Below are 26,730 nucleotides of genomic sequence, written 5' to 3' on the forward strand. Positions count from 1 at the left end.
TGCACTTTGTGTAGAATGTTGAATTTTAAAGGCCCCTCTGATGAACAAGGGGGAGGGGAAAGTTCTGGGAGGTGAATGAAGCCCAGGGCATCCATCTCACCCTTGAAAATGGGAATAGTGACAGCAGCATGCACCTTCTGGGAAAGCTGCCAGGGGAGCGTGAGACAACTCGTGACCCCAAAGTATGGGCCGCACAAGCACAGGGAGGGCTCCAGCTGTGTGGCTGCTGGGTCCCTGGGAGAGTGGGGAACCCACAATCACACTCCTGTCACAGATTTTCCCCACCCTTGGAGCTCATGTTCCTGGACGAAAGATGGATTTGGGCCCTAGCACAGACCCCATGGAGTGGGGCAGGGACCTCTCACCTTTCTGACAGAGAAGGGGCTTGCAGGCTACCCTCCCACTCCCTGCCAGTGACCCTGTGTTCTGGGTTCTCTGCTCCTCAGCTGGATCAGCCAGGCCAGGCTGACAGGGCCTTGGCCACATTCAGTCTCTGAAGTGCCCCCCGTGGGACTGCAAGCCCCCATTGGAAGAGATCTTTGTTGGCTTTGCAGAGTTTAGGTCGCAATCAAGCGGAGTAGGCGCGGTGGTCCCCAGGCTGTGGAGTGTAGCCAAAGCTTGCTGACTCTAGATCGAGCCTTTGTCTGCCACTGGTCTAGTGCCTCAGATTCCGTGTGCTCACTGCACAGTCCGTCCTCAGTCTCTGGCCGGTAACTGAAGCCCTGCTTCAAGCTGCTGCAGGTCAAGGCCGCCTGAGATCACCACTGCAAGACACACTGAGTCCTCACCCCGTTTAGAAATAAAACACATGACAAGTACAGCCCGAAGTTGAAGAGGTAATAGAATGAGATGTGGAAATGGCTCTGTTCGTATCAGCTCGTGTGCACATCAAGGTGGAAAAATGCGTGAGAGCTAAAGGAGGATGGGGATTTTGCATTCAGAAGGGATTTTGAAACTCAGAGTACCTTTCCTAACTGGATTAAGCAAGAAGAGAGTCGTTTCTGTTGTTTGCAAATTAAGAACACAATTCTAGATATCAATGCCCTCCCTACTTCCCACCCTCATCATTCCCAGTAGAAAATAGAAAATATTTGGGAAACGTGATAAGAAAAGTATTACAGAACAAAACCAGACGTGGCAGGATAAGAACGTATACAATCACACAGAAACGCTACAGACCAGGGATCTCAATTTCCAACTCCAAAAACCCGGAAAGTGACAGCAAATTCAACCCAAAACGAAGGGCCTAAAACAGAAACAGCAGAGACTGGAATGGGGATGCATCGCTATGTGTCAGGTGGAGGCTCCTGTACCCAGGGGTGGGGCTGCTAGATGGATTGGGGAAGCCGAGGGGACCCCATGGGTGGGGGTGCTTTGGGGCTCGGCTGGCAGAGTTGTGTCAGTGGGATTCTGCAACCTTGTTCTAGGGGAGCAGGGTCAAATGCCAGGATCTGTCAACACTGATCTGAGGCCAAGTCTGGGGCTCTAGCCCCCCACCACCCTTGACCTGCCCAACTTTCTAGAGCATTCGACACTCTCCGTGTTCTGCCCAGAACTTCGGGGACCTACCCCCTCCCCAAGCCCCTGACTCACTCCTCCCAACCCCTTCCATCCTCTTGTCCAGAGCATCTATAATATTTTGTCTCCTTTTTCTGCCCAGATCTTCTGGAAGTTTCCCCATGACAACCATATCTTGCCCCATATTCTGGAACCTTCCCAGTTGTGTTTGCTCAGATTACTGACCTTCCCTGTGGCCTTGGCTTCTGCTTAGACCTTCTGGGACATTTGCCACCACACCCTTCCGCCCCTACTCCCCTGGGTCCTGCCTGGCCTTCTGGAACCTTCTCCAGGGTCTGTGTTCCTTGAAGACCTTCTGGAGCCTTCCTTGAGATGCATCCTGCCAAGAACTCTGGATCCTTCCTGTAGTCCCATATTCTTCCCAGACTTTAGAACTTCCTACCCCCACCTCCCGCCCTGTGTCTTGCCCAGACCTCTTGGAAATTTGCCTGCCCTTGTGTCCTGCCCAGACCTTCTGGACATGCAAGCCTTCACCAAGCCCTAGACCTCGGCATTAACCTCCATGTCCTCAGCAGACCTGCTTTCCAATTTTCCTTCACAGTAATCATCATGGGATCTTTCCACTCTTCAGCTTCTCATCCTATTTGAAACTGTTTTCTTTGGTGCATATAAGTGTCTAGTTCAGTCCAGATACAAAGTGTATTATGATGCTGCAAACTTCTGATGTGTGTTTCATTCATTCAATATTGTCTTGCTAGCCAGTCCTTCTGTTTTTGGTCATCCTCCTTTTCGTGTGTCCTGCAGTAATTCTGTCCATCATCGTTAGAAATTCAATTGTGTGACTGTAAGCAAAGGGGACATATTCTCTCTGTTCATATTGAGCTAAGTATGTGAATGAAAGGTAAACCTTCATTTACATCACTCATACAGTTCAATTGGGTGAATGTCCCACTTTGTAAAAATTGGAGTTGATGTATGATACCACTTAAGTTACATGTGTAGGATATACTGACTGAAAATTTTTAAATGCATAGTCCATTCGTGGTTACCGTAAAATATGGGCTCCATCTCCCGTCCTGTACAATATATGTCCCTGTGGCTTACTGTATACAGAAGAGTCCCCCACCTCTCTACTGCCCCTCTCCTTCCCTCTCCCCACTGGTAACCACTAGTTTGTTCTCTATATCTGTGAGTTGGTTCTTTTTTGTTTTATTTTTCAGATTCTGCATATGAGTGATAACATAACAGTATTTGTCTTCTTCTGTATGACTTCCCTCTCTAGCACAATGGCCTCCAAGTGCATTCATCTTATTGCACATGGCAAAATTTCATTCTTTTTTATGGCTGAGTAGTATTTCCCACATAGTTCTGGTGGCTCAGATGGTAAAGAATCTGCCTGCAATGCAAGAGACCTCGATTTGATCCCTAGGTTGGGAAGAGGTCCTGGGGAAGGGCATGGAAACTCCAGTATTCTTGCCTGCAGAACACCATGGACAGAGGAGCCTGGTGGGCCTCAATCCATGGGGTGGAAAAGAGTCAGACGCGACTGAGTGACTAACACTTTCACTTTCTATATATTCACATATAGACTATACATATATTCATACATATTATACATGTGTATATATACATATATATTTCTATATGTTCATATATATCCACGTGTATATATATGGATATACACCACATCTTCCTCATCCAGTCCTCTGCTGATGGAGACTCATGCTGTTTCTATATCTTGGCAGCTGTAAATAATGGTTCTAACATCTTCCCAAATTAGCGTGTTTACTTTTCTCAGATATGTACCTAGGAGTGGCCATCCTGGCACATTGCTCATCTTTTTCTGTTGCATACAGACTGTTACTAACAGCATGGACCTTGCAGATGCTGAGATCTGTGAGGTCCAGTGCATCAAGTAGGGGGCCCCTGCCTCCTCGAGGAGGTGCCCCGTCTATCCTGGCTGGGCTCACACTGCAGCAGACAGTCCACTCCCCCCAGGGGACAGCAAAGAGTTCAGATATCCAGGCCAGAGGATCCTGTGGTTCGACCTGTGTGGGCAGGTTGAGGCAGGGGCTGGGCCACTTCTGGGGTTCCGGTTGACTCCCCCAGGCCAGGGAAAGAGGGAAAGGAGTCTGAGAACTGTATTGGGACGCAGGCTCTGAGCCTGGAGTGGGGATAGGAAGGACCAGGGATGAAGTGTGGCGAATTCGGTACCCAGCACGCTGGGGAGGAGAAGGGTTCTGCCTGGGAATAGCCTGATACGATATCAGGGCTCCCGGGCACTGATCTTGCCCTGGGACGCCCACTGAGCGGTGCTGTTCTTCCGCAAGACCCAGGCCTGGCCCCACCGGGGGAGACCATCAGGGCAGGGCCTCCCCTCTCAGGGCCCTGGGCCTTCTGGGGCTGGGCTGGGTCCTCACCCACAGCTGTGCCTCGGGGGACGACAGCCCGGCTGGCTGGCTCTCAGCACAAGAAGAGGTCTGCCAGGGGTGGGCTGCAGGGCCCATGTGGAAGGCAGAGCCCCACCTTCGGTGGCGTGGGGACCAGGGGCCCTGAGAGCGCTCTCGGGTCTTCCTCTGTGAGATTCACTGCATGAAGCTTCCCCTGGGACCTGCACCTTTCTCTGAAGCTTGGGCGGTCTAGGAGGTACCAAGAGCTCGGCCCAAGTTCAGGAGCCTTTGGTGATAGTGCAGGCAGAGGCCACACAGGCAGCAACAGGTTCAGGAGGCTGGCCAGGGTGGGCTGGGCCGAGGCAGCGGCACCCCAAGGGCAGGCTGGGGCCCCAGGCTGCGTCTCAGCCCGAGGACAGCTCTTACGCCACCCGGGGCTGAGGCCCATCATGCATCTCGGCTTGATGAGGGACCTTGGCAGTTCTGACTCATGGCCACAGCTGAATATCCCCCAAGGAAGTGTCGAGAGAGGGAATGAGTGAAAGTAGAAGAACAAGGAACACTCAGATCTTCAGCCACCCTGCTAGAAGCTCCACGCGCTCCCTGTCCTACCTCCAGAGCCTGCACGGCGGTGTCTTCAGGGCACCATCCCCAAATCAGGGCCGGGGCTCCTGGGCACCTCTGCAGAGGCCCAAGCATGAGGGCCCTGGGGCCCCACTGACACATGGGGGTCTGGGGTGGGCACAGAAGACCTGCTGTCAATCTCCTGCTTGAAAGCAGGGCCAGGGACAGCAAGACTGACGTCCTGGGAGAGCTGCCAGTGGTGGGTGAGACGACACGGGGTCGGAAACTATGGGCCCCCGAGCACAGGGAGGGCTCCAGCTATGTGCCTGCTGGGTCCCTGGGAGGGTGTGGGGCCCACGACCACGCCCCTGTCATAGACTTTCCCCACCCTGGGAGCTGCTCATGTTCCAGGAAGAAAGAAGGATGTGCGCCCTGAGCACACACCCCATGGGGGCAGGGTCCTCTCACCTTTCTGACTGAGGAGGGGCTTGCAGGCCAGCCTCCCCTCCCTGCCGGTGACCCCGTCTTCTGTGTTCTCTGCTCCTCAGCTGGACCAGCCAGGCCAGACACACGGGGCCTTGGCCACAAACTGCCCTGGATGCCAGTGTGCCAGTGGGGTCTTTGCATCCCCCAAGGGCCCCCTGTGGGATTGCAAGCCCCCATTGGGAGGGATCCTGGCTGGCTCCTGCCTCCACCCCTGGACTCAGCATCCGGCCCCGGCAAGAGTAGGCAAAACCCGGGGCTGCAGGAGATGAGAGCCCAGCCTTTCCCACTGCTCCCCGTTCTGGTCCTTGTAGAAGAGAGATGAACATACCCAAGGTCCCCTTTCATCCCTTGCAAAGATAAGGCACCCATCCATCTTGCGCCTGTCCCACACTGGAGGGCGAGGGGGACTCTTGCCCCCACCGCCGCCCCTTTGGGTCCCTGCTCCAACCCTGACCCATTGCCAAGAGCCACTTGCCAGCAGACCTACGTCACTGCCGGACCCGGTGCCATCCATCTCCCTCCTCCAGTTGGAGGCCTTCAGCCTGAGTGCGGCCCCAGGCTTCCTGGTCTGGCCCAGAGCCAGTCTGGCCTGTGACGTGATCAGATCGCCTGGGCGAGCAGGCCCGGTGAGATAAAAGGAAGGGGCTGAGGGGGCAGGGAGCAGCAGGATGGCACTGTGGGCAAAGGCCAGGGTGCGGATGGCAGGGCCCTGGCTGTCCCTGCACGAGGCACGCCCACTGGGCACCAGAGGCACTGCAACCTCCAAGGCGGTGCTGCCCTTCGAAGCCATGCCCCGGTGTCCCGGCAACAAGTGGATGCGGATGCTGCAGATCTGGAAGGAGCAGGGCTCTGAGAACATGCACTTGGACATGCATCAGACCTTCCAAGAGCTGGGGCCCATCTTCAGGTAAAGCTCTCCCCGCTCACCTCAGCGAGAACACCCTCATGTTCTGTCCCCCTTGGTGCCTGAGTCCCACTGGGCCAGGGCTGTGCCACATCCCACTGCCCACATCCAGGCGGGGGCACCCGGGCCGCAGGGAAGGGGCAGGGAAGGGGCTCCTTGGGGCAGGTGTGCCCCTCGGCCACCGCAGACTAGGGCCCTTGGCGAGCAGAAGCCCTGGGCGGCTCGCTGCTGGGAGCGCAGAACGCAGACCCTGGAGGAGGGGAGGCTTCAGTGAGACTGCGGGAGGGCCTGCCTGCTCTGAGCCAGAGCCTGGCTCTGTGGAGTGGGGACCAGGCAGGACACAGCCCCCCAGCAGGCTGCGGAGCTCTGCCCCGCAGGTACGACGTGGGAGGGAGACACATGGTGTTCGTGATGCTGCCCGAGGACGTGGAGAGGCTTCAGCAGGCGGACAGCCGTCACCCCCAGCGGATGATCCTGGAGCCCTGGCTGGCCTACCGACAGGCTCGCGGGCACAAGTGTGGCGTGTTCTTACTGTGAGGGCCAGTGGGGGTGCGGAGGGAGGGGCAGGGCGGCCTAGGTGCAGAGGGCATGTGGGATGGGGAAGGCCTCAAAGCGAGCCTGACCGAGGCCCACCTGAGTGGCTGGGGAGAGCGTGCCCACCGGCTCTGGATCGGGCCGGTGCCCCAGGCAACCTGTGTGCCCTGGAGCCGGGTAAGGGGCGGGCCACAGTGGGAACCCTCCCTGCAGGGCCAGAGGAGGGAGGGGGAAGCCTGCCAAGGCTTCCGAGGGCCCTGCCAGCGGGGTGCACGTCTCCCCTCCTCCAGCCCCTAGGCCCTGCAAGCAGCCCCCCACGGGCACTGGGCCCTGTGTGGGGAACACCAGGAGATGCACGATTGCATTCTGCCTCGAGGGGCAGGGTCTGTGCAAGGAGGGGAGCAGGCGGGCAGCATGGTAGAGGCCTCACCCACGCTGGGGCACGTGAGAGCAAGCTGGGCCAGCTCCCAGGGGCTCGGCCTCCTTTCGCTCAGAAGAAGCCTCCAGGCCTGGATTGCCTCGGAGGGGACATAGTGTGGCAGGCAGGGGGCCTGCGAGTCTGCAGACACCCCGGCAGCAGTCTCAGCCAGAAGCCCCAGTCTCAGCCTGGGTGAAGTACACGACGCTGCCCCGAGGAAAGAGGTGCTGCATTGATCCCAACGGGGTCAGCCTGCCCCTGACGACCAGCAGGCAGCTCCCTGCGTGGCCCGTTTCGCTCTGGAGAGAGGAAGGTGGGGTGCAGGACGGGGCCACTGCTGACTGACACCCTGACGCTCCGCTCCCCTCTCTATAGCAACGGGCCCCAGTGGCGTTTGGACCGACTGCGGCTGAACCCAGATGTCCTCTCGCTGCCAGCCCTGCAGAAGTACACGCCCTTGGTGGATGGCGTGGCCAGGGACTTCTCCCAGACCCTGAAGGCGAGGGTGCTGCAGAATGCTCGGGGGAGTCTGACCCTGGACATCGCGCCCAGCGTCTTCCGCTACACCATCGAAGGTGTGGGCTGGGGAGGCGGGCGCACTTCACGGCCTGGGGGGAGCTGGCCCTGAGGCCCGGGCTGCCCGGGACTCAGGAACCCCTCCTCCCACAGCCAGCACCTTAGTCCTTTACGGAGAACGGCTTGGCCTTTTGACCCAGCAACCAAACCCTGACAGCCTGAACTTTATCCACGCGCTGGAGGCCATGTTCAAGTCCACCGTGCAGCTCATGTTTGTGCCCAGGCGCCTGTCACGGTGGACAAGCACCAACATGTGGAGGGAGCACTTTGAGGCCTGGGACTACATCTTCCAGTATGGTGAGGGCTGGAGCCCGGGCAGTTCGGTGACTAGGGACCCCGGGGCCCCCTCCACTCACCACAGTCGTGGAAGGACTGAGGCCCCAGGAGGGGCTTGTGGCTTCATTATGGTCCCAGACACCATCGGCAGTGATGCTGGCCTGGGCGGGCCTGAGAACTGGGGCAGAACGTGGAGAATTGGGGGTATAGAGGGTAAAGGGAAGGAGGATGACAAAGAGCAGTGCTTCCCAGCGCCAGACCCAGGGTTTCTGTCGCTATGCATCCTGCAGCCAACAGAGCCATCCAGAGAATCTATCAGGAGCTGGCCCTCGGCCACCCGTGGCACTACAGCGGCATCGTGGCAGAGCTGCTGATGCGAGCAGACATGACCCTGGATACCATTAAGGCCAACACGATCGACCTCACTGCTGGGAGTGTGGACACGGTCAGGCCAGCACCCAGCCTTTCCCATAGAGCAGGGAGCTCCCCTGCCTCCAGGCAGCCTCCTCCCATGGCAAATATCTCCTCCACACCCCTCCCCAATCTATGCCTCCAGCTTCCCAAAGGGAAGGCGTCTATGGTGACCCACATGGGAAACCAGGCTCCAGACAGAGTATAGAGTGGCCGGAGGCCTGGGTACCTACAGCATCAGAGGTCCTCGGGGTCCTGGGGGGAAGGGAATGGCTGAGATCCGGCTGCAGGGTCACACTAGAGACCTTTTCCAGGGACAGAGACGATCCTGTGGAGGTGACAGGCTAATGGGAAGGGCAGCAAGGGGCTCCAGCATGTGGGGGAGAGAGCAGGTGGCGGGCCAGGCCCAGGGTGTACAGTGCAGCTGAAGCGTCCTGCCTCTAGACCGAGCCTCCCTCTGCCAGCATCTCTGAGGGCCAGGCACCCAGGCCCTGAGCTGTGGTGCGGGCTTCAAGTGGAGACACTCCCTGAGCCGGGGCTGTGATGCAGCCATAAGGTGAGAGAGGGTGGGCCAGGCATGTGCTTGCTCTGGGAAGGCTTCCTGGAGAAGGAGGGCTTTCACTGAAATTGGAGGGACCACACAGAAGAGGAGGCCTGGAGGGCAACAGGCCAGGGCCTATGGGAGCCGGCAGCGAGGAAAGGCCATAATGCTGAGTGGAGGGAACAGGGCAAGCGGGCAGAGAAGGGCAGACAGGGTCAGGGCCTCTGTCAGGAAGGGCCTTGCACAACTGGCCTGTATCCCAGGCTAGAGGAAGCCAGTGTGGGGAGTGTCTCACTCAGGCATCGGGTCCCTCACAGGCCACAGGGCAGAGCGCAGCACGGACTGTAGCTCAGGAAGCCGCGGGGAGGCCGGATCTGCACGGCAGGGGATGCCAGGGGCAGGTTACCTTGGGGACGACATTTAGGAGATACCGAGCTGCCCAGGTCTCTGGCTGGATAGTGGGCACCACTCTTTGCACATGGAAATGATCCAGGAGGAGGCAACGGCTGGGAGTCTGGGCAGCCGGTTCCTGCTAGGACCCTGTGAATGGACCTGCCTGTGGATGCCCAGATGGACCTCAGCTCCTCAACTCTCCCCACTGAGTAGATGCCAAGAGTGAGCCCCTCCTGGACCCAGAGGAGGAAGAGAACCTCAGGTTCTGAGGTGGCCAGAGGAGGCCTGGGTCTCAGTGACGTTGGGGGCGCCTCCCCTGAGGGATTCAGGGAAAGCTGACGAGCTAGTTTTAGAATCTCCAGGACTCCAGGTCTGGGCTTTGTGGTCTCTGAGCATGCAGGTCCCCTGTCCCCAGGGGACCACCATCTTTCTGGGAGGGGCTCGGGAGTGGAGGGGCACGGCCTACGCTGAGGTCTGAGCCCTGGCCCTCTGCGCCCCCTGCAGACAGCCTTCCCCTTGCTGATGACTCTCTTTGAGCTGGCTCGGAACCCAGAGGTGCAGCAGGCGCTGCGCCAGGAAAGCCTCGTGGCTGAGGCCCTGATCTCAGAAAATCCCCAGAGAGCCATCACGGAGCTGCCTTTGCTGCGGGCGGCCCTCAAGGAGACCTTGAGGTAGGCGAGGTAGACCTGGACTGCCCCGCGGCCCTGGCCCCGTGCCTGCAGAGCCCTCTTGCTGGGCTTGATGACCGATTCTGGGGCTGACAGCTCCTTTGCCCAAGGGTGCACACCCCTTGTACCTCCTCTTCTTCTCCCTGGGGGGAGGCTGGTGCTTCTTCCTCCGGGATCCTACTTCACTGTCCTGGGGACCTTGTCAGTCATGTCCTCGCTGACTTGGGGAGCTTTGGCTTACTCGGGAGATGGAAGGAAGGAACGCCTCAGGATCTAGGCTTCCCAGTGCCAGGAGTGACCTGTGAGGGCCCGGGGTTGGGAGGCTGCCCTCAGGCTATATGCGCTGGGCTAGGAAGGCTGCAGAGGGTGTTCGGGGCCCGGTCACAGCTGATGACCCTGCTGGATGCCCCTGTGCACAGGCTGTACCCCGTGGGTATCACCCTGGAGCGGCAAGTGAGCTCGGACCTGGTGCTGCAGAACTACCACATCCCGGCTGGGGTGAGTGAGGCCCTGGAGCCCCGCCGACCTTCACCCAGGGGCCAGCTGACATCAGCCCCTTCCCGCTGCCTGCAGACGCTGGTGAAGGTCCTACTCTATTCGCTGGGTCGAAACCCCGCCGTGTTCGCCAGGCCCGAGAGCTATCACCCCCAGCGCTGGCTGGACCGCCAGGGCTCTGGAAGCAGGTTCCCGCACCTGGCCTTTGGCTTTGGCATGCGCCAATGCCTGGGGCGGCGCGTTGCTGAGGTGGAGATGCTACTCCTGCTGCACCATGTGAGTGGGCCGTGAGGGGCACGGGTGGACAGCCTGGCCGTGGACCCCTGGCTTCGTTCTGGGGTGCCCAGCCTCAGGGCCCTGGAAGGCAGGGCAGGGTGGGCCAGGAGGAACCCTGCCTCTGTCCTAGGTGCTGAAGACCTTCCTGGTGGAGACACTGGAGCAAGAGGACATAAAGATGGTCTACCGCTTCATACTGATGCCCTCCACCCTGCCCCTCTTCACCTTCCGGGCCATCCAGTAGTCCTGTCAGCTCACTGCCGGGCCACGCACGCTACAAGCCCCTCTGCTGGACCCCGGCCACACCTCTCTTCTCCTACGGGCCCTGCCTTTTGAGTCACACCACTGTGCAGCCAGCACTTTGCACTCCTGGAACAGCACAGGCCCCCGCGGGTCAGGCTTGCCGGCCTGCGCAGCAAGGCCAGGGCAGAGCTGGGGATGAGCCTTGGTGGCAGGTCCTGGTCACATGCCCAGTCCCACCAGCTCTTTCTCCAGCAAGAGGCGCTGTCTGAGGGCCTTTGACCCCAGTAACCCCAGCACTAGCCCCAGCCCCTCATGTGGCCATCCAAGCGATGGGCCTCAGACCATACCGTCTGCCTCCCTGTCCAGTCTGTATACCGCCTGTGCTAAACTCTGCTCCAATGCAAGAGCTGACAACTTGGGCGTGCCCTGTCCTGATGGCTGCCATTTCAAGTGCCGTCCCCTTTGCCTCCAGAGCTCTGGCATGGACTTGCCTCAAGCTGGGTTGTTATCTGTCTACCTAGCCTCTTGGGCTCTCCCTGGCAGTGCTGATCCTCTGCGACTGTGGCTTAAGTGCCCAGCCCAGGCCCGGACAGGCAGGTCGGGAGTCAGGTTTCCTAGAAGAGACGCTGCCAAAAGCCAACCTGGACATCAGGGTCAATGATACTCATCTGAGAGCATGAGGGATGATGAACCCCTCTGGCACAAGGCAGGCCGGCCATAGAGAAGCCTCTAGATTCTTCTAGAGGGGGTGTGGGGCCACCTTGCACTCCTTTCAGTAGAGCCAGTCTGAAGTGCCCACTACCCTCTCACAGTGACCACAGAGGGACCACCCTGATCTCAAGGCCAGAAGAGGCTTTGAACCACTGAGAGCCAACTGGGATCCCCTCGTTGGCAGGAGTAGGCAGTCTGTTCCATCCCACCTAGGGTCAGGTGACACCCCAGGTGGAAAGTGGCCCCAGAGGCAGGATGAGGGGCGGTGGGGTCTCTCCACTCTCCCGCCCTCGCCACCCCCATTCATCTGCTGAGGCGCAGGCAGGCCGAGCAGGCAGCAAGGTGTGAGCAGTCATGTTTCTGGCTGGACCAGCCCTGCCCCTAGTAAGGGCTGGGGGTCTCTCCACTCTCCCTGCCCCAGTGAACCACCCCCCAGGGCATCTTTTCAGTGCCAAGATCCCTGGAGGAAGACAAGAGCCGCACACCCCGTCACCACTCCAGTCCATCCGCGGCCAAAGAGGCCTGCGGTCGCCAGTGTGATCTCTCCCACCCCAGACAGGACTGTTGAAAGGGACTCAGAGATTCATGGAGGAGGGAGGAGGTTCCAGCCTCTGTGGTCACACAGGCACAAGCTGGAGCCCTCGCCCAGCACACAGGCCCAGCCTTCATTCCCTCTGAGCCCTGAGTTCTTCTTATGGCAATTCTATAGAATCACCATTTCGCTGGGCCCACTGAGGCACCGTGAGATGGGTTTTTGGGAAGTGCTGAGTTTTCTGGCTCAACTGGCACTCAACCTATCTGATCCTTCTCCCACCACTCAGTGGCCCTCCTCTGCAACGAGTGGAGCAAGTGTGGTGACAGGAAAGGAGTGAAAACCTAGTCCCCTCGTGGTGAGTGTGTGTCATTCTGTGGAGCTTGGCACGTGTGGATGCTTGATCTTCACGGCAGCCTGAAGAGGCACGTGCTACCCTCATTCCCATTTTGCAGGTGAGAAAACCGGGGCTCAGAGAATTCGCTCATCTGGCAGAGTCTCATGGCGCTTCCATGGAAGGGGTACTGCCTGAAGCCGTGAGGACCGTCCGATCTCTAAGGCCTCATTAAGGAACCTTGGTTTGGTAGCGCTCATGGACATCGTGGAGACAAACTCCAGCTAAGCATGTCTGTCTGCTTTGCAGATCCTCTCCTGGATTTCCCGGTTTCTCCCGATTTCCGCTTTCAAGTCTATGGAGGGGCCCCTTTTTCTTGATCTGGGGGGAATTTCCCGTGTCTTGCAGTGTGAGGATCTGTCCGGCTCTTTCTGACAGCCTTCCAGGCTATTGCGGTCTCGAGTCTGCTGTGTGATCCTCATGCGCCTCTTCGGGTCTTTCAGTGTAGCAGCAGTAGTGCCTTTAAGAAGCCCGATGCCAGGGACCCGAGCGCCCTCTGCGCTCCCCGCTGCTGGGGTCTGCTTCGGGGCCGTGCCATCTCTTGCCCAGGGCTGTCACTGTCCTGGAGCCACTCTGTGCTCACTGCTCAGCCCGGGTTTCCTCTGGGCTGACTAGTGTCAAGCCTAAACCCCCTTGAGGGCCTTGTCTCAGTTCTCGGGAGGGAACGGGCATCCGGGGCTTCGTCCTCATGCCACCTTGCAAAGCTAGGCTCGCTGCTCGCCTGATGGTGCTGAGGGCAGCTTGCCGTGTTGGTGTAGTGTTTTCAAGGTCTCACCTCCACGTGGGGCTCTGGGACAGCCTACAGGGGAGGGAAGGAGGGGGTGGGAGGAGGTTCGAGAGGGAGGGAACCATGTATACCTGTGGCTGCTTCATGCTGAGATATGGCAGAAGCCAACACAACACTGGAAAGCAATTGTCCTCTGATTAAAAATAAATACATTAAACAATACATGCAGCTGACGGGTGTTTCAAGTTCAGCCTTCTTTTAAAAGCCTTGCCTCTCCGTGGGGTTCCAGTTGCGATTCCTAATCTCACTCTTGTCCTGTGCTTCAAGCCTTTCCCTGGGAAGTGGGGCCAGCAGACCATCAGGCTCGGTGGCTTGGCCCCAAGCCTCCCCTGGCGGCGCTGTACTGGCTTCCGTGCTCCCTCCTCCCTGCTCCTGGTCGCGCTTTGCTTCCTGGTCCTGAAGACATCCTGCCCTTTTACAAGCACAGAAATGCACTTTCTGCATGTTCTGCATTGTGTAGAGTTGCTGGAGTGGGGGGATTTTCAGAGTATTAGCTTGAACCTTGCTCGAACCCGAGGACACTCAGTGGCTCATTTAAGCAGACAGCTGGTGTCTGGAAGCTTTCTGCCTGTGGCTGCCCTGGGGGTTGACCGAGCATCCCACAACTGTCACGTCTCCACAAAGTGTTCCTCAGCTTTCTTGCGGGAGGAGTTGCCTACCTTGCAGGAGGGGTCTTAGGTGCTTGTAGAACCCTGGACACCGGTCAGATTGCGGGTCAGTTTCAAATGGCTAAGTATCCCCTTTCATTGATCACTTAACACGTGCTTATCAATATCCAAAAGTCCGTTCATCGTAAGAGGACAATGACCCCATTAGTAGCATAGTAAAGAAAATTCACATCCTCCCCACCTCTATAGACACAGAGGAGCATTTAACCAAATTCAATACCATTGCTGTGCTAAGAGATACGGCACAAGCCAGGAGTGGAACAAGGGCATCTATGAGAACCCAGGGCTAACACCATACTTCATTGTGAAAAACAGGCTGTTTTCCTCCTCAGACCAGGAACAGGAGGTCTGCTCTCACCACTGCCAGTCAGCCCAGTCCTGGAGGTTCTACCAGAGCAGTTTGGCAACTAGAAGTCATCCAGACAGAAGAGGAAGGAAAACTGTCTCTACGGATGGATCAGATGATCCTGCTTACAGACCACCCGAAGGAAATCACTTCAAAGGATGATTTCTAAGAAAGCTGTGCAGCAGTATTTCAAGATCCAAGCGCCGGGTATAAAAATCTATTGCATTTCTCTTCACTTGTAATGATGAAGGAAACACATTCCATTTACAAGAGTGTCAAAAAGAGGGAAACACCTAGGAATTAGTTCAGCAACAGATGTTCAAATCTGTCCTGGGAAAACCACAAAGCACCACCGAAGAAATGAAAGACGGCTAGAGTTGTAAAGCCTCCTGCATCCATGGGTCAGAAGAGAGCATATTGCTACCAAGACAATTGTCCTCACATCACTCTCCAGGTTTGATGTAATCCCAGTGAAATTTCCGGGCTTCCCTGGCAGCTCAGGGGTAAAGAATCCACCTGCAATGCAGGAGATCCAAGTTAATTCCCTGGTCTGGGAAGATCCCCTAGAGGAGGGCATGGCAACCCATTCCAGCATTCTTGCCTGGAGAATCCCATGGACAGAGGAGCCTGATGGGCTACAGCTCATAGGGCTGCAAAGAGTCAGACATGATGGAAAGTACTGAGCACACATGCATGCTCTGAAAACTCCATGTTCATCTGTGTAGAAAGTGCCAAGTTGATTCTGAAATCCACATGGAATGCAAGGAACCTAGATGGCCAGTGTAATCCTAAAAAAGAATGACAAGGCAGGAGGACTCGCGTTTGCCGATTTCTAAGCTTACTGCACAGCAAACTGCTCAAGACAGGACGGTACTGGCACAAGGACAGACAGACCAATGGACTTGAACACAGCGTCCAGAAATGAAATGATATGTCTGTGGTCACTTGAGTTTTTACAGAGGGGCTAAGGCCATTCAACAGGGAGCATCTGTTTTCGAGGAATGTTGCTGGGACAACTTTATAGCCACATGGGAAAAAAAGAAGGTGGACCTTTATCTCATTCAGACAAGAACCGACTCAAATGCCCAAAGACTTAATCATAAGAACTAACAGTGTAAAAGCCTCAGAAGAATACATGAAGCGAATTCTTCATGATCCTGGATTTGGCGAGATTCTTAAATTGGCAGCGAGTGCTGTTAAAAATGTGAATTTGATGCACTGCTTTATCTCAGTCATTTCAATTCAGGGTGATTTAAAGGAGTAGAAGGAGGAAGAGAGCAAAGATGGTCTGAGTTTCTGTTCCGTCAACACCTTTTTCTGATGCTGACCTTGGGAGCACGGAGCGTGACAGCAGTCGCCTGGACTTCTGTACCTGCCACTTCAAGGCAGTCAGAGGCTGGCCTTAGGGCCCTCACCCTCCTAAGTAGGCAGCATCTGGAGAAACGTTCCGTCTCTCTTAGGAAGCCAGGCGCCACCGTGGGAGACGGCTCGAGTCCTGCAGAAGGTGTGTGACGGCACCACGCAGGGCGATGCACAGTCTCCATGGCAGCTCTGCCTGTCCTCATTCCACTGCATCGCCCAGCACACTCTCGACTTCCGCCATCCCCACCTGAAGACTGGGAGCGTGCAGGCTCGGGTGCCTCAGGGGCGTGCGGTCTGAGCAAACCTGGGGCCGCTCTTTAGGTGGGCATGTAGACCAGGCCCTGTGACGCTTTTGCTGTTACTAAAATACTCCACCTCTGCTCACTAAAGTGGCAAGAGGTTGTGTGAGGTGACACCTACCGAAGGGAAGAAAGATCAAACGTTAAAACCACAAAGAAATCTCTGAGTCCACAGAACCTGAACAATTCTGGTGTTTATTTCTCTCTGGTAACAATTCCTAAATGGGGAACTCATCAACTGGGGGCTCCAGGGGTCAGTGTCTGGCTCACAAGACAGTAAAGGACAGCTGCCTTGGGAGAGATGGGGAGATAGTCAGCCCCTCCAAAGGAGGCCTCTCACATCAGTGTGTTCCTGACTAGGATGGAGACAATGCTTAGGAACACAGTGGACTGCACCAATTGCGCATTTCCTTCGATATCCTCTTCAAGTGGATAATCGACTGTGATGTCCCTCTCCAGGTTAGTAGGTCCTCCAAAATTGCACATGTTCGAACCACAACAATTAACCCAATAGAAACTGTTAAATCTATGAGTCGTCTTTCTTCTGGGGGTTTCCTGAGGCTCTTGGGCTCTATACAGAAATGTACAGTTAAATGTACAGTTCTTGTAAACGAGTATTTCCCGAGAATTCAAACCTAAAAAAGAAATAGAAATGAAAATCACTGATTTCATGCTTTCAACATCCAAATATCAAAGCACAGTTATCTTAACTAGCTCCATCCCTAAGTGTTGTTGTTGTTCTGACGTGCAGTCATATCTGACTCTTTTCGGCCCCATGTGCCTTGAAGACAGCACGCCAGGCTTCCCTGTCCTTCATTATCTTCTGAAGTTCACTCAAACACGTGTCCACTGACTGACGATGCCATTCAACCATCTCATCCTCTGTATCCCCTTTCTCCTCCTGCCTTCAACCTTTCCAAGCTTCAGGGTCTTTTACAATAAACCGACTCTGCGTCAGGTGGCCAAAGTACTGGAGTTTCAGGGACCCTCAAGATCTTCTGTAACAGTTCAAAAGCATCAATTCTTTGGTGTTCAGCGTTCTTTATGCTCCAGATCTCACATCCATACACGACTACTGGAAAAAACATAGCCTTGACTATAAGGACTTGTGTCGGCAAAGTGATGTGTCTGCTTTTTAATATGCTGTTTGAGATGTGTCTCATCTTTTTTTTTTCCAAGGAGCAAGCATCTTTTAATTTCACCATTCTGCAGTCACCATTCTCAGTGATTCTGGATCCCAACAAAATAAAATCTGTTACTGTTTCCATTTCCCCCCCATCTATTTGCAATGAAGTGATGGGACTGCAGGCCATAATCTTCATTTTTCGAATGTTGAGTTCTAAGCCAGCCTTTTCCCTCTTCTCTTTCATCTTCATCAAGACTCTTTAGTTCCTCTTCACTTCCTGCCATTAGGGTGGTGCCATCTGCATATCTGAGTTTGCTGATATTTCTCCTGGCAATGTTGATTCCAGTTTGTGATTCATCCAGCCTGGAAGTTTGCATGATGTAATCTTTGAATAAATTAAATAAGCAGGGTGACAATATACAGCCATGATGTACTCTTTTCCCAATTTTGAACCAGTTCATTGTTAAGTCTGGTTCTAACTGCTGCTTCTTGACCAGCATACAGGTTTCTCAGGAGGCAGGTAAAGTGGTCTGGTATTCCCATCGCTTTAACATTTTTCCACAGTTTGTTGTGATCCACACAGTCAACGGCTTTGGTGTAGTCAATAAAGCAGAAGGAGATGGTTTTCTGGAACTCTCTTGCTTTTTCGATGATCCAACAGATGTTGGCAATTTGACCTCTGGTTCCTCTGCCTTTTCTAAATACACCTTGTATATCTGGGAGTTCTAGGTTCCTGTAATGTTGAAGCCTAGCTTGAAGGATTTTCAGCATCAACCTGCTAGCATCTGAAATGAGTGAAATAGTGCAGCAATCTGAACATTCTTTGGTATTGCCCTTCTTTGGGACTGGAGTGAAAACTGACCTTTCCTAGTCCTGTGGCTACTGCTGAGTTTTCTAAATTTGCTGGCATATTGAGTGTAGCACCTCAACAGCATCATCTTTTAGGATTTGAAGGAGTTCAGCTGGAATTCCATCACTTCCACTAGCTTTGCTCTTAGCAATGGTTGCAAAGGCCCACTTGATCACACTCTTGGATGTCTGGCTCTAAGTAAGTGACCATGCCATTGTGGTTATCCAGGTCATTAAGACCTTTTTTGTATAGTTCTTCTGTGTATTCTTGATGCTTCTTTTTTGTCTCTTCTGCTTCTCTTAGCTCCTTGCCATTTCTGCCCTTTATTGAGCCCATCTTTGCCTGCAATGTTCCCTTGGTATCTCTAGTGTTCTTGAGGAGATCTCTAGTCTTTCCCATTCTATTGTTTTCCTCTATTTCTTTGCACCGTTCACTTAAGAAGGCTTTCTTATCTCTCTTTGCTATTCTCTGGAACTCTGCATTCAGGTGGATACATCTTTCCCTTTCTCCTTTGTCTTTCACGTCTCTTCTCTGTTATTTGCAAGGCCTCCTCAGACAACCATTTTGCCTTCTTGCATTTGTTTTTCTTGGGGATTGTTTTGGTCACCACCGCCTGTACAATGTTATGAACGTCCGTCCATCCATAGTTCTTCAGGGACTCGGTCTTTCAGATCTAATCCCTTGCATCTATTTGTCACTTCTACTGTACAAAGTATTTTATTTAGCTCACACCAGAGTGGCCGAGTGGTTTCCCCTAGTTTCTACAATTTAAGTCTGAATTTTCCAATAAGCAGTTCATGATCTGAGCCACAGTCAGCTCTGGGTCTTGTTTTTACTGTTGTATAGAGCTTCTCCAACTTTGCCTGCAAAGAATACAATCAACTGGATTTTGGTATTGATCATCTGGTGATGTCCACGTGTGGACTCACCTCTTGTGTTGTTGAAAGAGGGTGTTTGCTATGACCAGTGCATTCTCTTGGCAAAACTCTGTTAGCTTTTGCCCTGCTTCGTTTTGTACTCCAAGGACAAAGCTGTCTATTACTCTACATATCCCTTGACTTCTAACTTTTGCATTCCATTCCCCATGATGAAAAGGACATCTTTCGGTGTGTGTGTTAGTTCTAGAAGGTCTCGTGAGGCTTCCCAGATGGCACCAGTGGTCAAGAACCTGCCTGCCAATGTAGGCGATGTAAGAGATCTAAGTTTGATCCTTGGGTCGGGAAGATCCCCTAGAGCAGGGCCCGGCAACCCATTCCAGTATTCTTGCCTCAATAATCCCACGAACAGAGGAGCCTGGCGGACTACAGTCCACAGAATTGCAGAGAGTCGGACACAACTGAAGCAACTAGCATGCACACATGCTAGAAGGTCTTGTAGGTTTTCATAAAACCGTTCCACTTCAGCTTCTTTGGCATTAGTGGCTGGGACATAAGACTTGGATTACTGTCACGTTGAATGGTTTGTCTTGGAAACAAACCAAGATCATTCTGTCACTTTTCAGACTGCCCCCGAGTACTGCATTTTGGACTCTTTGGTTGACTATTAGGGCTACTCCATTTCTTCTAAGAGATTCTTGCCCACAGTAGTAGATATAATGGTCATCTGAATTAAATTCTCCCATTCCCGCCCATTTTAGTTCACTGATTCCTAAAATGTCAATGTTCACTCTTGCCATCTCCGGTTTGACCACTTTCCTGTTGGACAACATCCAATTTACCTTGATTCATGGACCTAACCTTCCAGGTTCCTATGCAATAGTGTTCTTTACAGCTTCAGACTTTCACCACCAAACATCTACAACGGAGGGTTGTTTCTGCTTTGGCTCAGCCTCTTCATTCTTTATGGAGCTATTTCTCTGCTCTTCCCAGTAGGATATTGGATACTAACCTAGGACGTTCATCTTTCAGTATCATTTGCCTTTCCATACTGTTCATGGGTTCTCAAGGCAAGAATGGTGAAGTGGTCTGCCATTCCCTTCTCCAGTGTACCACGTTTTCTTAGAGCTCTCTACCATGACCCATCTGCCTTGGGTGGCCCTGCACTGCGTGGCTCAGAGTTTCATTGAAATACACAAGGCTGTGATCCATGTGATCTTTTTGATTAGTTTTCTGTGATTGTGGTTTTCATTCTGTCTGGCCTCTGATGGATGGGGATGAGAGGCTTGTGCAAACCTCCTGATGGGAAGGACTGGCTTTGTGGAAGACCTGGTCTTGCTCTGGTGGGCAGGGCCTTGCTCAGCAAACCTTTAATCCAATTCTCTGCTGATGGGTGGGGTGGTGCTCCCTCACTGTAGTTTGGTCTAAAGCAGCCCAGTCCTGGAGTCTGTAGTGTCTATGATAGGCTGCAGGCTCTATGGTCAGGCTAATGGTGCTCTCCTCCAAGAGGATTTAAGCCAACACGCTACACCTCCCAGGACTGCTGTGGCCTGTGCCCCTGACCCCACAGCAGGCCACTGTCAACCCACACCTCTGCCAGAGACTCTCAAACATTCACAAGCAAGTCTGCCTTGGTCTCTTGTGGGGTCACTGCTCCTTTCACATGAGTCCTGGTGCACACAAACTTTTATTTGTTCAGTTCAGTTGCTCAGTCATGTTTGACTCTTTGCAACCCCATGGACTGCAGCATGCCACGCTTCTCTGTCCATCACCACCTCCCAGAGTTTACTCAAACTCATGTGCATTGAGTGGTGATGCTATCCAACCGTCTCATCCTTTGTCGTCCCCTTCTCCACTCATCTTCAATATTTCCCAGCATCAGGGTCTTTTCCAGTGAGTCGGTTCTTCACATCAGGTGGCCAGAGTACTGGAGTTTCAGCTTCAGCATCAGTCCGTCCAGTGAATATTCAGGACTGATTTCTTTTAGGATGGACTGGTTGGATCTCCTTGCAGTCCAAGGGACTTTCAAGAGTCTTCTCCAACACTACAACTCAAAACCATCAATTCTTCAGCACTCAGCTTTCTGTATAGTCCAAATCTCACATCCATACATGATTACTGGAAAAGCCATAGCTTTGACTAGATGGACCTTTGTAGGTAAAGTAATGTCTCTGCTTTTTAATATGCTGTCTAGGTTGGCCACAGCTTTTCTTCCAAGGAGCAAATGTCTTTTAATTTCATGGCTGCAGTCACCATCTGCAGTGATTTTGGAGCCCCCCAAAATAAAGTCTCTCACTGTTTCCATTGTTTCCCCATCTATTTGCCATGAAGTGATGGGACCAGATGCCATGATCTTAGTTTTCTGAATGTTGAGTTTTCAGCCAGCGTTTTCACTCTCCTCTTTCACTCTCACCAACAGGCTCTTTAGTTCTTCTACACTTTCTGCCATAAGGGTGGTGTCATCTGGGTATCTGAGGTTATTGATATTTCTCCCGGCAATCTTGATTCCAGCTTGTGCTTCATCCACCCCAGCGTTTCTCATGATGTACTCTGCGAATAGGTTAAGTGAGCAGAGTGACAATATACAGCCTTGACATACTCCTTTCCTGATTTGGAACCAACTACTCTGTTGTTCCATGTCCAGTTCTAACTGTTGCTTCTTGATCTGCATACAGATTTCTCAAGAGGCAGGTCAGATGGTCTGGTATTCCCATCTCTTTCAGAATTTTACACAGTTTGCTGTGATCCACACAGTCAAAGGCTTTGGCATAGTCAAGAAAGCACGAGTAGATGTTTTTCTGGAACTCTAATTTTTTCGATGATCCAATGGATGTTGACAATTTGATATCTGGTTCCTCTTTGTTACAAGGCCTTAAATTCTTTTGAAAAATGTTTATGCATTCCATGATTTTGGCCACATCAGGTCTTAGATGCAGGATGTGGGAGCTTTCCTTCTGGCACCCAGGCTTCTCTCTCCTTGTGGCCCACGGGCTCCAGAGCATGAGGGCTCATTAGTTGTAGAAGACGGCCTTAACTGCCCTGCCACGTGTGGGATCTCAGTTTCCCAACCAGTGTTGAACCCACGTCCAGTGCACTGAAAGGTAGATTCTTAACACTGGACCACCAGGGAAGTCCCCAGTGCCTAAACTTCTTGAGTTAGCAAGAATATTCAAGACCACTAGAATTTTCATCACCTCATGAACAACTTCACCTGGAGATGATTTTCCATCTACACTGCCAACTTATCTAGGCACCTGGCCTCCCTAAGTAAGTTTACAGTCCCTTGTAAGGAAGCTATACAAAGGAGTCGCTCTGTTCATTATTTGTCGTAAGGAATCTAGGGACCCAGAAATGAATGGAGACCAGGCAATATGTTTTTGCTGATGTCCCAAAGATCATACAGACCCTCAACAAGAAAGCGCCTATAGTATGGTCTTCTGCTGATAGTCTGCGGTCGCCACGGCCCTTCTACATCAGCTCCTTGGGTGGTAAGCACTTTCCTGAGGGATCTAAGGTGCATCCACGTTTTGGGCCTGCTTTGTTGGGAAACCTTGCCTGAGGACCACGCTCCTGTGGGAAACAAGGAATTGCCTAAGCTGCACTGGGGAATCTACCTCCTTGACCAGGGATGGCCAAGGAGTGGAGGCCTTGAGTGGCAGCAGTCCTTCCAGCCCCTGAAGACACGGCAGGACACCTGTGGACACATGGGCCCACGTGGCAGGCTATGTGTCTCTGCAAGAGGCTATTACTGCCTGCCCTTTAATGGGGCGCTGAGCCTCAACATAGAAACATGGTCTCAGGATGGGTACAGAGAGAGAAAAGAGTGGCGCTGTCCCCTTAAAACTGCATTGGTGGGGTGACTCATTAAGGAGTAAGAAGGTAATCTGGTACTTACGCATGGAGACAGTAAAACAGCGCCTAATATGATAAGGACACGTTCTCTTAACTGGACAATGGAAGGTGTTTTTCACGATACACTCATGGCATTGTACGTTAAAGGTCCCTAGATAAAAGAGAACAGAGTCAGACTCCTCCTTCATTGCCACTCACTGCATCTGCCCAGCAGCCGGCCCCTTCCCTCAGCCTCAAGGACTCCCTGAGGCTACACAGCTCAGTCCTCAGTGGGCTCTGAGCCTGGGCAGCACGAGCTTCCTGGACACCAGGACGCCAGGTACACCCAGGAGTTTTTTCTTCTCAGAGACAGGTTCTCAGGAAAGCTCCCAGCCGTCAGGACTGTGAGCCTCTGCTCTGTTGATGGACCCACCTTTTCACGCAGAGCCTCTAGTCATAAGGGGCCAAAGCCTCCCTGAGTTCCCTGCACCCAGCCATGCCCGCCTGTTCCAAAGAGGAAGGGCCACAGCCAGAGACTCCCCCGCGCCCACCCTGCGGCCCTGCGTCCACTGGTCCTTAGAGGGGCTTCCCTCCATCCTGACCCTCCCCCTGCTCCTGGACACCCTGTGCTCACCAACTGCACAATTGCTAAGATGGAGATCTCAGCTGGCTAAAACGGTGAAAAGTCCATTCAGACCCTTAAAATGACCCCAATAAAGTCAAGTCTCATCCTCTCCAAGAAACAGAAGCACTGATACTCACAGGGCTCGACGAAGCCCAGTGGCAATCCCATGAAGAGGAGGAAGGCAAAGAGGAGCATCATCCCTGTGAGGGCTTGAACCTGTAGGTGAGGAAAGCCAGGGCACAAGTCAGCAAGTGTGTGGCTCTTGTAGCCACTTCTGGTCTCTCATCTGAGCAGCACGAGTCCTGGCCACCCTTCCCACCTTCCAGCACCTCTGGCTCTCGGCTGAGCATGGCTCTGGGCAGTGACGAGCTTGCAGCCCTTTCCTACACACAGTGGCTTCGCCTCGCTCAAGCCTTCATCCTATATGAAGACATGCTCCTACTCTCCATCAGGCAGAGCATGAGGCTCAGAGTGGTCTGGGGCTGTCTCCTCGTGGCCCTCACACTCCACAAGAAACCCCTGATCTCCCTGTGGTGTCCCAACCTCAAGGCTGACCTGTGTGAAGATCTGGAACATGCTCCATTCAAGTACCTCTAACTTGTATGAGCTCTGAGACAGAGGTAGAGGGCAGTGACAAGAGAAGAGGAACTAGTGGAGAAGAAGCCAGAAGCCCAGTGCCTATGCTAGGAAGCATGGACCACATGCCATCATGTCTCCCGGGGACTGGGCGTCCCATGGCTCCACATTTCTAGAAGGGAGGCCCTGCGGCTCGTCACCCGAGGCCACACACCAGCACTGGCTGGAGGGAAAGCACCCCCAGCACCAGGAGTGCCCGCATCTGAAACATTTCCTTGTGGGGACTCATCAGCAACCTTGAAGCCTCCGATGTCTACGGTCCTTCCGGATATTCCCTCCCCGCCCCCAGGGGCCCCGTCTCCCTTGTCAACCAGGAGATTTGCCCTTTCTGCTCAGGGTCTCCTGTCTGAGGGACATGCCTCGCCTGCTGCTGCCTGTCACCCTGAGGAGACCCAGGGGCAGCCCCTGACAGGTACCTGCCACGGGACCAGCTGAGGCCCAGGATGCGGGCTGACTGTGCATCAGCCAGCCATACTCCTTGGGTGGGGACCATCGGTGTCCTGCCCTTGGGCCCCTGGCTCTCTTCACTCATGCTCTCTCAGGGATGGCTGGGCCTCAACCTGCTTATGGCCAAAGGTCCTCCCACTCGAGGTGAATTTGGGTCAAAGCAGCAGGTGCAGAGGACCAAGACTGAGGAGGGGATCAGAGTCATTGCCCTGCAGGGGCTGCTGATCTGCCCAGCCAGTCAGCCTCCCACGTGGTACCACCGTCTCCATGTCCAAACCCCTTCCCACCCATCCTGTCTGCTCTTCTTACATCTGTCCCTTCCTTCAAGCCACCCGTGCTCCCACTGCCAGTCTCGAGGGCAGCTCAGACCCAGAACCACCCCAAGTGCTCCCGGAAGAGGAGCCTCAGATAGAGAAACCAAGGAGACTGTCATATCCACCATCTCATCAGGATAGCGAGGGAGAGAACAAGACTGTGGAGGAGCAGGTGGCCATGGAGTACGTCTCTCTCCACGGATACATCAGGAATACACCTTTAGACACAGAAATGCGTCCAGAACTCCAGCTGAGAGTGGAGAGGAGCGCCTGACCAGTGGAAAACAATATACAAAGCCATGCAAAACTCAGTAGGACAAAGCAACTAGAGGGATAAACAGGACTGTTAGCAGGACTGGACCTGCCCTCAGCCAGTGGGGGAACTGAAACAGGGGTCTGATCCCGACACTGGGGCGATTGTCTGAGCCAGACCAGAAACATTTAAGGCTCAGAGTGAAACAGCTGTTCCGTGGCCACCTAAATGGAATGAGAACCAGAGAGTCCTTTCCACAGCCATACATACCCCAGACAGGGACGCAGGTCCCCTGGAAGGCGCATCGACTGGGAGCTGGAGCTTAGGGACTGTGGGGCAACCCCAGGGCAACGACTGCTGTTGACTGTGCGAGACACAGCGAGGGATGTGAGCAGGGAGACTGTGGTGGGAAATGCCTGTGGAAGAAAGCCAGGCAGCCATGGAAGCAAGGCGATACTGCTGAGTCATATGCAGGGCATGAAGCCATCAACATAGCTTCTCTCTCTCCACACACCAGCATCGGCAGCTGAACAATAGAGAGGCTGGCCCATCAAACGCTTGACACACTGAACCACAGAGTAGGACCCCACCCAGGGTACCTCTCCAAGTGCCTAATGTGCCGATCTACAAAGTAGGACCCCAGGCAGGGGGACCCCTCTATGTGCCTGATGCGCCAAACAACAGAGGAGGACCCTAGGCAAGGGAATCCTCTAAGTGCCTGAATGGGCGGAGCTACGGAGAAAGACTGGCCAAAGAGGCCTTCTGATCGCCAGCTACAAGACGCTTGAAACAAAGACTCTGATAGGGCCATAACTCCTGTGGCAGAGGCAGTCCATGTCCCTGCACACTTGGTGCTCCAGGGTCATCGCAAGCCAAGCAGCTGTGCCGCCTTCACGTTCAACTCTAACTGGGGCAGAGCTGCCGCAGGCAAAAAAGTCTTGTATCTACACACACAGGGGCACTTCGGTAGTGTCCCAACTCTTTGTGATCCTGTAGACTGTGGCCTGCCAGGCTTCTCTGTCAGGGAAGGGGGTTCTCTAGGCAAGAATACTGGAGCGGATGGGCTAATACTGGTTGCCATACCCTTCTAGAGCACTATATTTTCTGCTGCCCTAGCTGCCAATTCCCCTGAGTACCTGTGCTGCCAGAACCCCTGTGACCCAAGCAGCTGCACCACCTCCACACCTGGCCCTCTCAGGGGCAAACCCAAGTCCTCTAGGGCAGCCTCAGGAGCAAACTCCAAAGGACAACCCACATGCACAGGTGGAAATAAAATCACAAGTGAAACCCAGGAGCAGTGTGGCTAAGGAAGAAGACCCAAAATCTTCCCGCCAGCCTTACAAGCTGCAGATTAAATCCACAGGATCAACTAGGCAGACTCTGTGTCTACAGTATATATAAAAGCACATTGAGAGCTCCCACAGAAGAAAATGAACTAGTTCTGATAGCTGTGGACACTGAAAACAAGAACACACAGGAGTAGGACCAGATTAGAATATGAGATGCCCCTGCAGCAGGTCCAGAGACCAGCACAGTGTTGGAGGGCATCCTAGGAAGGTGAGGTGGACTGTGACTCCCAGTGAGGGAAAGGACTCTGACAGCAGCGACTCAAGAAAAACATTTATTATTCTGTTTTTTAATTAATTAATTTTATTTTACAATATTGTATTGGTTTTACCATACATTGACTTGAATCTGCCGTTGGTGTACATGTGTTCCCCATCCTGAACCCCCGTCCCACCTCCCTCCCCATCCCATCCCTCTGGGTCATCCCAGTGCACCAACCCCGAGCACCCTGTATCGTGCATCGAATCTGGACTGGAGATGCGTTTCACATATGATAATTCACATGTTTCAATGCCATTCTCTCATATCATCCCACCCTCACCCTCTCCCGCAGAGTCCAAAAGACTGTTCAATGCATCTGTGTCTCTTTTGCTGTCTCGCATACAGGGTTATCATTACCATCTTTCTAAATTCC

At 53.7% G+C, this 26,730-nt stretch overlaps 2 protein-coding genes across 3 annotated transcripts; one reads left to right on the forward strand and one right to left on the reverse strand.

Moving 5' to 3' along the window:
- The first annotated feature begins 5,626 nt into the window (after positions 1-5,626).
- Positions 5,627-10,792, forward strand: LOC112577757 (cytochrome P450 11B1, mitochondrial). Of its 2 annotated transcripts, XM_025265582.3 has the most exons (9): positions 5,627-5,865; positions 6,240-6,395; positions 7,190-7,389; positions 7,484-7,687; positions 7,957-8,111; positions 9,516-9,682; positions 10,099-10,177; positions 10,253-10,450; positions 10,581-10,792. In XM_025265582.3, the coding sequence occupies exons 1-9, from the start codon at positions 5,627-5,629 to the stop codon at positions 10,692-10,694; spliced, it is 1,512 nt and encodes a 503-aa protein (XP_025121367.2). In that variant the 3' UTR covers positions 10,695-10,792. The 2 variants fall into 2 exon arrangements, with proteins under 2 accessions (XP_025121367.2, XP_044784418.1); XM_044928483.2 differs by lacking the exon at positions 10,253-10,450.
- A 5,178-nt stretch (positions 10,793-15,970) lies between these two features.
- On the reverse strand, positions 15,971-25,267 carry LOC112579230 (glycosyl-phosphatidylinositol-anchored molecule-like protein). Its single transcript, XM_044928482.2, has 4 exons — positions 25,020-25,267; positions 23,237-23,315; positions 22,539-22,646; positions 15,971-16,427 (listed from the first exon to the last, which is right to left on the reverse strand). The coding sequence occupies exons 1-4, from the start codon at positions 25,215-25,217 to the stop codon at positions 16,129-16,131; spliced, it is 684 nt and encodes a 227-aa protein (XP_044784417.2). The 5' UTR covers positions 25,218-25,267; the 3' UTR covers positions 15,971-16,128.
- Positions 25,268-26,730: the final 1,463 nt, after the last annotated feature.

Source organism: Bubalus bubalis, chromosome 15, assembly GCF_019923935.1.
Source record: "Bubalus bubalis isolate 160015118507 breed Murrah chromosome 15, NDDB_SH_1, whole genome shotgun sequence".
Lineage (NCBI taxonomy): Eukaryota > Metazoa > Chordata > Mammalia > Artiodactyla > Bovidae > Bubalus > Bubalus bubalis.